Below are 11,569 nucleotides of genomic sequence, written 5' to 3'. Positions count from 1 at the left end.
GCAGGAAGACAACATGAGTGTGGTTTGGCAGATGACACAAAAATGGTTTGTTCTGTTGCCGGGAAGAGGATTAAAAGGGACAGAAACAATGGGGACGTATAGAGACTCACTTCAGAAAAATGCAAGAGGCCAAGCTCTGCCCACTAGACAGGTGGACCCAGCTCAGTGTCCCTGGCCTTGTGCCGAGCCCTAGAATCCTTCACTCCCAGGGCAGACCCACTAGCAGAGATCACACTTAGCAGGTAAGGAGAGGTGATTGTGTCCTTTCAGCTACCTGAATGACACACATTAGATCTGAGGTCAACTCTTTGTAGTCTGTACTTACTCTAGGTTCTCAAGTAACTGCGCTTGTAACTAGGGGACAGCAAACACCTTAGCCTCCAGGGGCCAGAGGTTCTGTCACAATTCAATTCTGCTGCTCCAGTGTGCAAGTAGCAATGCAATAATAAATATATAAACAAGTGAAGCTATGTTCAATAAAATTTTATTTATGAACACTGAAATTTGAATTTTATATACTTTTCTCATGCTACAAAATATTTTTTCAACCTTTTAAAAAACATTTATCTTTTGATTTTTTTTTTCAACATTTTAAAAACACTCTTAGTTCACAGGCTGTGTAGGTACAGAGGGCGGTGGGCTGCCCCACAGACTGTGCTCCTGGCCCCAGGCTGGAGGTAAGATTATTTTCTCCACTTACTCTTCAACATGCAAAGTGAAAATGTTATTACCTGAATGGCCACAGCAGCCAGCCTGACATGCTTCATCTCACTCCATTCACGCACTCACTTGGCACCATTCAGCTGTGGGACCTGTGCAAGATCCTTCCTTGGGATACTGAAGGAAGTTGAAGACGTGGCTCTTCTCTCAAGTTCTTCTACAATCCCCTCAGCATCCAGACACTACTTCTCAAAGTACCAGGAAAGATCCACAAGTGCAGTTAAGTACCAGGGCTTGAGACAGGGTCTCTGTAATAAATTACCACAACCTAGGTGGCTTAAAGCAACAGAAATTTTACTTTTGCACCATCCCAGAGGAGAGATGTCTGAAATCAAAGCATCAGCAGTTGGTTCCTCCTGGAGTGGCTGTGACAGAGACCATTCCATGCCGCTCTGCTGGCTTCTGTGGCCCAGGAGCATCAGGCTTGTAGACACTGTTCAATTCTGCCTCCATCCTCCAGGTGCCTCCACTGTCTGTTTTCTTGTCTCACCAATGGACTTAGGACCCACCCTAATCCAAGACGATGCAGTCCCCAGGTCTTCCGTTTCGTCTACAAATGCCCTGCTCCCAAATAAGGTCATATTTACAGGTTCCAGACAGACATTATCTTTGGGGGGCTTGTTTGGGGGAGACAATAATTCAACCCATTATAATACTGTTAAAAGACTCCTAGAAGACATGGCCAGTACTATTCACATAGTTTGATAAAGTAACAGAAGCTGATCCTTGAAAGACAAGCTGGTAGACATGAGGGAGAAGGGAAGTCAGGGAAGGCTGTGGTCAGAGCAGAGCTATGAAGCAAAGCTACAGAGCAATGGATCGACAGCAGGCAGTTAAGCCTGGTTGGAGAGCAGGGTGTGCAGTGGGAGAGGACTCAGCAGGAGGCCAGAGAGCGAAGCTGGGATCTGATCACCAAGCGCTCGCTATAGGTGCCATGACCTGGCACTGTGATCAAGGTCCTGATGAAGCTTCTATGATTTTCTTCCATGATTAACCATCTTAACTGTACCACTGCCTCAAGTAACCTTATCATCAACCACTGGCAAGACTCAGTCCCAACCCTGAGATTTGATTTCATGACTTAGGTTTCACAACCATAACAACATGGTAGCTTCCCACCATTAGTGAGATCATGGTAACTCATTTCCCCTAGGAAGTCACTGTTTACTCACTCTCCTCCAAGTTAAGGGCTGACCTTCCTTCTGAAACACCCTGTGCTGCCGGTTACTGCCCTTTCACTCCTGAAACTGAGAAAGTGTGGTTTTCCTTCTGTTACTATATTCATACCAGAAAAGTCAGAATGCAAGTCAAAGACACAATTACTGGTCTTATTATATACATAGCAGTTTCAAAAGCAGTACATTTTGTACAAAGACAATGATGAAGAAAAATACAACTGAAAAGACCCAGCTATTCTCTAAGAATTATGTAATGTGTATATGCATTCCATAAAAATATACACAAGAAAACTTCCAGAAGCCTTAAACAAAACTTCAGTAAACCAAACCACACTTAGAAAAAGGAAAGCTGATTTTTTATTTTATCAACAGCCATTCTTTAAACATGAACATGCATACGTAATATTCTACGCACACATCACAGTTTTTAACGTTAGTTAATAAAGGTTAAACACACAACATACATCCTTACAAAAAAGTCAAAATGCAAACTTAAAACAAAAGTATTACTAATTAAAAAAAAGTTTGTGTTGGGTACCATTTGTACAACACAGTTAATTTAAACATTTTCATTTTGGCTGCACATGAAAAAAGCGGCAGTAGAAAATAAAGTCACTGAGGGTGTTTAAATAGCAGAAGAGGCAGTTGTGCCATGCAGGAGAAGCAATATTAAATATTAGTTTTCAAAAAAAATCCACATTTAAAAATATTTAGTTCAAGTCACAGAACTTTTCTCAGTAGAGACCCCAATGCGATGCATAATTAGCTGCCTTCGATGGCCTGTGGGAAAGGGCAACACCCCTTCAGAGAGTAACTGTACTGGTTTTGGCACAGAAAAGAAGTCTTAAGAACAAGAACATGATTAAAAAAGTGGGAAGTGGAACAGAGGAAAGAAAAGCAGGAATAATTGAGATAGGAGTTGCAATCACTAAAAAACTGTGCATTCTCAGTCATTGCAGAATACTGTCTGTCTGCAGCAGGGCTGACTCCGGAAGTGTCATTGCAGCATGGATTTAATTTGCTTGGAGGTAGTCTCATCGTTCAAATGTTTAGTCGTGTACCTGAAAGAGACAAACTGATCAGCTGCAGGTTCGTCTTCTGCATCAGCTTGTGCATATGGCAAGCGATTCTCAGGTGCAACTCCTCAGAATTATGCCTTCAACTTGCATCTCAAAGCTGCTCATGTGCAGCAGAAAGGGGATGACATCTTCCCACGTGTCCAACCACAGGAGCCAGGACTGTTTCACCTTGTTAGGCCCACTGTGCTGACTAAACTCTGAAATTAACAATTAGCTACCCTCTATCTGGAGAAAAAGAACTGTCCTATCCCACAGGTTGGCAAATCTAGACCATGGGTCAAATGCTACCCACCTCTGATTTTTGCATGGCATGTGAGTTAAGCACATACACATTTTATATTTTATTTTATTTTTTATATTTGAATGGCAAGGGGAAAAATAAAAAAGTTAATACTTGCTAAACATGGAAATTATATAAAAACCAAATTTCACTGCTTACATTTAGAAGGAGTTTTAGAAAACCAAATTGGTTTGCTTTATGTCTTATCTATTGGCTATCTTCTTACCACAATGTCAAGACTCCAGAAGCTGTGACAAAAAGCCTAAAGCATTTACTTACTTCCTAAGCCCTGAAAGCTCCAGTGTAGGGCTGGAGAGATGGCTTAGCAGTTAAGACACTTGCCTGCAAAGCCAAAGGACCCAGGTTTGATTCCCCAGGACCCAAATAAAACCAGATGCAGCATAAAGTGGCACACACATCTGGAGTTCTTTATTTCAATAAATAAATGTTTTTTTAAATGAAGCTCCAATGTACTCTGATATTCAAGCAGCTCAATTGCAACAGCTATCATATCACACCCTAACTTTTTTTTTTTTTTTTTGGTTTTTCGAGGTAGGGTCTCACTGTAGCCAAGGCTGACCTGGAATTCACTATGGTCTCAGGGTGGCCTCGAACTCACAGCGATCCTCCTACCTCTGCCTCCCGAGTGCTGGGATTAAAGGCGTGTGCCACCACGCCCGGCACCACACCGTAACTCTTGAAGGCCCTCATTTCCATGCTGGTATAGCATGATTGGGCATGCAAATCCAAACTCAGAATCCATATAAAGAAACACTGAAGTGACCATTACCAAAAGGTCATACCACTGGATTCCTTTAAATATCAGATGCCAGTAAGCAATACTACTGTGTGCCTGGCAGTTGTTTTAAGAGGACATTAAGCAAGGGAGTGACATGACTCATTCGCATTTTCAGAGACCGTTCTACCTACTTAGGAGTGCTGTAGGGAGCCACTGAAGATCAAAAGAAATGGCAGAGACACAGACCAGATTAGCAGAAATGGAGACAGTTGTACATTACTTGAATGTGGGATGTATTCTGGAGATAATTCAGACAGATTAATGTGGTTGACTCCATCATTGTAAGATGACTTGTGGTAAAGAAAAGGAAAGGTGGAGGGAGTGCTAATCAAAATATAACAGGGGGCTGGAGAGATGGCTTAGCAGTTAAGCGCTTGCCTGTGAAGCCTAAAGACCCCGGTTCAAAGCTCAATTCTCCAGGTCTCACGTTAGCCAAATGCACAAGGAGGCGCATGTGTCTGGAGTTTGTTTGCAGTGGCTGGAAGCCCTGGTGCGCCTATTCTCTCTCTATCTCTCTCTCTCTCAAATAAATAAATAAAAATGAACCAAAAAAATCTAACAGGACATAAATAAATCATATGGAATCCTATGATTTTGGACAATGGAACACTCAGGAGCTGTAGATCCTTGTCAGAAAATTTTCAGTGTCAGGGATGGGATACCTTCCAATGAGTTTTTGGCCAGGGAGGTCCCTGATGCCCCCAAAACATTATAGGCCATTGCCGAAGTCCTTGGTTTCCCACCAGGAATCGATGGCAAGACCCTATTGCTGAAGACTCCACATACTTGGGCTGCAAGGCCACTGAGAAATCCTGCTGGAACTCAGCTGATAATCTCCTCCATGTAGACCAGCTAGAAGAAGCCATTCTACATATAGTTTAATGGGAGAAAGAGATACCACCAGTGAAGATACTCAGTAGTGGACACTGCAAGCCTTATAATTGGCCAGCCAGGCCAAATGAGCCAATGGGTGCAATAGTAGCAACATCTGTCATGGTGGAAACCAACTGGCCTCCAATTGGACTGGAGGCCTGCTCCAAAGAGGGAATACATCCCTGATACTGAAAACTTAAAACAGGGGTAGTCATGAGGCCTAGGGGTGTAACATCTGCTGATGTCTGGATAAGTGTATATACTATGCTTATCAAACTGCCCAGTAAGCACTTCTCGTAATATTCATACCCTTATATTAATGCTAATCTCACTTTGGGTAGAGAATCTTCTCTTTTCAGATGGAAGTGACCTTGGGACGACTCAGAAGGTATCATGGTGCTGGAAAGAAGTGACTAGAGTACCGAGTAACAGCTGGATCACACCTTCCAAGGCTCAGGATCTAATGTGGAAAAGTTGGCAGAAAGAATTTAAGAGCCAAAGAAGGGTAGGACACCTTACAAGGTGCTCCCTCCAGACATAAAATGGCCTGGATATCCATGACCTCACAGTGCCTGACACGACCTACACAAGACCATCATAAGAGGAGGAAAAGATATGACATCAAAATAAAAGAGAAACTTACTGAGATTGGGAGGCGATATGATGGAGAATGGAATTTCAAAGGAGAAAAGGGGGTGAGGGTCTTACCACGGGATATTTTTTATAATCATGGAAAATGTTTTTAAAAATTGAGAAAAAATAATATAAGATTTTTAAAAAAAGAAATTTAAACTTAGCTCCTGTAAGGTTTATGTCAAGTAAATGTGAAAATTAAAGAAACTATCTATACTCAAGTCAATCTTTAGAGAAGTGGAGAGCACCACATGTGCTGTTACTCTTAATTACACATGTTATTAATTATTCTAATGGTATTGAACAGCCACATCAGAGCTCCAGGTCCACGACAGGTTCTCACTGGATGCGAGGAAGAAATAAAGGGCAGAAGACTAAGATGGCAGATCCAGAAAAGCAGAGCAACCTCCGCAGCACAGACAGCAACACATCCAGGGGCTGGTCCACCTCCCTGCGCTTCTGTCCTCTCCTCACGACCGCGCACACCTCAGTCTCCACCGCACAACACATCCAGGGGCTGGTCCACCTCCCTGTGCTTCTGTCCTCTCCTCACGACCGCGCACAACTCAGTCTCCACCGCACAACACATCCAGGGGCTGGTCCACCTCCCTGTGCTTCTGTCCTCTCCTCACGACCGCGCACACCTCAGTCTCCACCGCACAACACATCCAGGGGCTGGTCCACCTCCCTGTGCTTCTGTCCTCTCCTCACGACCGTGCACAACTCAGTCTCCACCGCACAACACATCCAGGGGATGGTCCACCTCCCCTGTGCTTCTGTCCTCTCCTCAGGACCGTGCACAACTCAGTCTCCACCGCACAACACATCCAGGGGATGGTCCACCTCCCTGTGCTTCTGTCCTCTCCTCACGACCGCGCACAACTCAGTCTCCACCGCACAACACATCCAGGGGATGGTCCACCTCCCTGTGCTTCTGTCCTCTCCTCACGACCGCGCACAACTCAGTCTCCACCGCACAACACATCCAGGGGATGGTCCACCTCCCTGTGCTTCTGTCCTCTCCTCACGACCGCGCACAACTCAGTCTCCACCGCACAACACATCCAGGGGATGGTCCACCTCCCTGTGCTTCTGTCCTCTCCTCACGACCGCGCACACCTCATCTCCACTGCACAACACATCCAGGGGCTGGTCCACCTCCCTGTGCTTCTGTCCTCTCCTCACGACCGTGTACACCTCAGTCTCCACCGCACAACACATCCAGGGGCTGGTCCACCTCCCTGTGCTTCTGTCCTCTCCTCACGACCGCGCACACCTCAGTCTCCACTGCACAACACATCCAGGGGCTGGTCCACCTCCCTGTGCTTCTGTCCTCTCCACACGACAGCACACCTCAGTCTCCACCGCACAACACATCCAGGGGCTGGTCCACCTCCCTGTGCTTCTGTCCTCTCCGCACGACCGCGCACACCTCAGTCTCCACCGCACAACACATCCAGGGGCTGGTCCACCTCCCTGTGCTTCTGTCCTCTCCTCACGACCGCGCACACCTCAGGCTCCACCGCACAACACATCCAGGGGCTGGTCCACCTCCCTGTGCTTCTGTCCTCTCCTCACGACCGCGCACAACTCAGTCTCCACCGCACAACACATCCAGGGGCTGGTCCACCTCCCTGTGCTTCTGTCCTCTCCTCACGACCGCGCACACCTCAGGCTCCACCGCACAACACATCCAGGGGCTGGTCCACCTCCCTGTGCTTCTGTCCTCTCCTCAGGACCGTGCACAACTCAGTCTCCACCGCACAACACATCCAGGGGCTGGTCCACCTCCCCTGTGCTTCTGTCCTCTCCTCACGACCGCGCACACCTCAGTCTCCACTGCACAACACATCCAGGGGCTGGTCCACCTCCCTGTGCTTCTGTCCTCTCCTCACGACCGTGCACAACTCAGTCTCCACCGCACAACACATCCCGGGGCTGGTCCACCTCCCTGTGCTTCTGTCCTCTCCTCACGACCGCGCACACCTCATCTCCACTGCACAACACATCCCGGGGCTGGTCCACCTCCCCTGTGCTTCTGTCCTCTCCTCACGACCGTGCACACCTCAGTCTCCACTGCACAACACATCCAGGGGCTGGTCCACCTCCCTGTGCTTCTGTCCTCTCCTCACGACCGCGCACACCTCAGTCTCCACTGCACAACACATCCAGGGGCTGGTCCACCTCCCTGTGCTTCTGTCCTCTCCTCACGACCGCGCACAACTCAGTCTCCACCGCACAACACATCCAGGGGCTGGTCCACCTCCCTGTGCTTCTGTCCTCTCCTCACGACCGCGCACACCTCAGTCTCCACTGCACAACACATCCAGGGGCTGGTCCACCTCCCTGTGCTTCTGTCCTCTCCTCACGACCGCGCACACCTCAGTCTCCACTGCACAACACATCCAGGGGCTGGTCCACCTCCCTGTGCTTCTGTCCTCTCCTCACGACCGCGCACACCTCAGTCTCCACCGCACAACACATCCAGGGGCTGGTCCACCTCCCTGCGCTTCTGTCCTCTCCTCACGACCGCGCACAACTCAGTCTCCACCGCACAACACATCCAGGGGCTGGTCCACCTCCCTGTGCTTCTGTCCTCTCCTCACGACCGTGCACAACTCAGTCTCCACCGCACAACACATCCAGGGGCTGGTCCACCTCCCCTGTGCTTCTGTCCTCTCCTCACGACCGTGCACAACTCAGTCTCCACCGCACAACACATCCAGGGGCTGGTCCACCTCCCTGTGCTTCTGTCCTCTCCTCACGACCGCGCACACCTCAGTCTCCACCGCACAACACATCCAGGGGCTGATCCACCTCCCTGTGCTTCTGTCCTCTCCTCACGACCGCGCACACCTCAGTCTCCACTGCACAACACATCCAGGGGCTGATCCACCTCCCTGTGCTTCTGTCCTCTCCTCACGACCGCGCACACCTCAGTCTCCACTGCACAACACATCCAGGGGCTGGTCCACCTCCCTGTGCTTCTGTCCTCTCCTCACGTCCGCGCACACCTCAGTCTCCACCGCACAACACATCCAGGGGCTGGTCCACCTCCCCTGCGCTTCTGTCCTCTCCTCACGACCGCGCACAACTCAGTCTCCACCGCACAACACATCCAGGGGCTGGTCCACCTCCCTGTGCTTCTGTCCTCTCCTCACGACCGCGCACAACTCAGTCTCCACCGCACAACACATCCAGGGGCTGGTCCACCTCCCTGTGCTTCTGTCCTCTCCTCACGACCGCGCACAACTCAGTCTCCACCGCACAACACATCCAGGGGCTGGTCCACCTCCCTGTGCTTCTGTCCTCTCCTCACGACCGCGCACAACTCAGTCTCCACTGCACAACACATCCAGGGGCTGATCCACCTCCCCAGTGCTTCTGTCCTCTCCTCACGACCGCGCACACCTCAGTCTCCACCGCACAACACATCCAGGGGCTGATCCACCTCCCTGTGCTTCTGTCCTCTCCTCACGACCGCGCACACCTCAGTCTCCACCGCACAACACATCCAGGGGCTGGTCCACCTCCCTGTGCTTCTGTCCTCTCCTCACGACCGTGCACACCTCAGTCTCCACTGCACAACACATCCAGGGGCTGGTCCACCTCCCTGTGCTGTCCTCTCCTCACAACCGCGCACAACTCAGTCTCCACTGCACAACACATCCAGGGGCTGGTCCACCTCCCTGTGCTTCTGTCCTCACCTCACGACCGTGCACAACTCAGTCTCCACCGCACAACACATCCAGGGGCTGGTCCACCTCCCCTGTGCTTCTGTCCTCTCCTCACAACCGTGCACACCTCAGTCTCCACTGCACAACACATCCAGGGTCTGGTCCACCTCCCTGTGCTTCTGTCCTCTCCTCACGACCGCGCACACCTCAGTCTCCACTGCACAACACATCCAGGGGCTGGTCCACCTCCCTGTGCTTCTGTCCTCTCCTCACGACCGCGCACAACTCAGTCTCCACCGCACAACACATCCAGGGGCTGGTCCACCTCCCTGTGCTTCTGTCCTCTCCTCACGACCGCGCACACCTCAGTCTCCACCGCACAACACATCCAGGGGCTGGTCCACCTCCCTGTGCTTCTGTCCTCTCCTCACGACCGCGCACAACTCAGTCTCCACTGCACAAAACATCCAGGGGCTGGTCCACCTCCCTGTGCTTCTGTCCTCTCCTCACGACCGCGCACACCTCAGTCTCCACCGCACAACACATCCAGGGGCTGGTCCACCTCCCTGTGCTTCTGTCCTCTCCTCACGACCGCGCACAACTCAGTCTCCACTGCACAAAACATCCAGGGGCTGGTCCACCTCCCTGTGCTTCTGTCCTCTCCTCACGACCGTGCACAACTCAGTCTCCACCGCACAACACATCCAGGGGCTGGTCCACCTCCCTGTGCTTCTGTCCTCTCCTCACGACCGCGCACACCTCAGTCTCCACCGCACAACACATCCAGGGGCTGGTCCACCTCCCTGTGCTTCTGTCCTCTCCTCACGACCGCGCACACCTCAGTCTCCACTGCACAACACATCCAGGGGCTGGTCCACCTCCCTGTGCTTCTGTCCTCTCCTCACGACCGCGCACACCTCAGTCTCCACTGCACAACACATCCAGGGGCTGGTCCACCTCCCTGTGCTTCTGTCCTCACCTCACGACCGTGCACACCTCAGTCTCCACTGCACAACACATCCAGGGGCTGGTCCACCTCCCTGTGCTTCTGTCCTCTCCTCACGACCGCGCATACCTCAGTCTCCACCGCACAACACATCCAGGGGCTGGTCCACCTCCCTGTGCTTCTGTCCTCTCCTCACGACCGCGCACAACTCAGTCTCCACCGCACAACACATCCAGGGGCTGATCCACCTCCCTGTGCTTCTGTCCTCTCCTCACGACCGCGCACACCTCAGTCTCCACCGCACAACACATCCAGGGGCTGGTCCACCTCCCTGTGCTTCTGTCCTCTCCTCACGACCGCGCACAACTCAGTCTCCACCGCACAACACATCCAGGGGCTGGTCCACCTCCCTGTGCTTCTGTCCTCTCCTCACGACCGCGCACACCTCAGTCTCCACCGCACAACATATCCAGGGGCTGGTCCACCTCCCTGTGCTTCTGTCCTCTCCTCACGACCGCGCACACCTCAGTCTCCACCGCACAACACATCCAGGGGCTGGTCCACCTCCCTGTGCTTCTGTCCTCTCCTCACGACCGCGCACACCTCAGTCTCCACTGCACAACACATCCAGGGGCTGGTCCACCTCCCCTGTGCTTCTGTCCTCTCCTCACGACCGTGCACAACTCAGTCTCCACTGCACAACACATCCAGGGGCTGATCCACCTCCCCAGTGCTTCTGTCCTCTCCTCACGACCGCGCACACCTCAGTCTCCACCGCACAACACATCCAGGGGCTGGTCCACCTCCCTGTGCTTCTGTCCTCTCCTCACGACCGCGCACACCTCAGTCTCCACCGCACAACACATCCCGGGGCTGGTCCACCTCCCTGTGCTTCTGTCCTCTCCTCACGACCGCGCACACCTCAGTCTCCACTGCACAACACATCCAGGGGCTGGTCCACCTCCCTGTGCTTCTGTCCTCTCCTCACGACCGTGCACACCTCAGTCTCCACTGCACAACACATCCAGGGGCTGGTCCACCTCCCTGTGCTTCTGTCCTCTCCTCACGACCGCGCACAACTCAGTCTCCACCGCACAACACATCCAGGGGCTGGTCCACCTCCCTGTGCTTCTGTCCTCTCCTCACGACCGCTCTACGCAGCTCAAGCTCTCGCTCACCAATGAAGGCTCACTCTCCACCAGAAAACGCAGACAAGCTGCTGCTTTCTCTTAGTAGCATTCTGTAAATTGGAGACACTGTCTAATCCCATTCAAAATACATACATCCCCAATGAGAATCATTTGCAGTCTTTCATTCATTAATTCTGCAGGGTTTTTTGGTGGTTTTTTTTTTTTTGTTTTTTAATTTGGAGACAAGAACCTTT

At 51.3% G+C, this 11,569-nt stretch overlaps 1 protein-coding gene across 12 annotated transcripts in view; it reads right to left on the bottom strand.

Moving 5' to 3' along the window:
• Window positions 1–2,232: 2,232 nt before the first annotated feature.
• The window catches only part of Cyrib (CYFIP related Rac1 interactor B), a 160,441-nt gene continuing 151,104 nt past the window's right edge, over window positions 2,233–11,569 (bottom strand). For all 12 annotated transcript variants that reach the window (XM_045143401.1, XM_045143395.1, XM_045143398.1 and 9 more), the window contains one exon: window positions 2,233–2,959. In XM_045143401.1, coding sequence (XP_044999336.1) covers window positions 2,896–2,959 — 64 coding nt within the window. In that variant the 3' untranslated portion in view covers window positions 2,233–2,895. The remainder of the gene's footprint in view (window positions 2,960–11,569) is intronic.

Source organism: Jaculus jaculus, chromosome 2 (assembly GCF_020740685.1).
Source record: "Jaculus jaculus isolate mJacJac1 chromosome 2, mJacJac1.mat.Y.cur, whole genome shotgun sequence".
Classification (NCBI taxonomy): domain Eukaryota; kingdom Metazoa; phylum Chordata; class Mammalia; order Rodentia; family Dipodidae; genus Jaculus; species Jaculus jaculus.
Note: the sequence above shows the minus strand (reverse complement) of the source record. Positions and strands in the feature narration are given on the sequence as shown.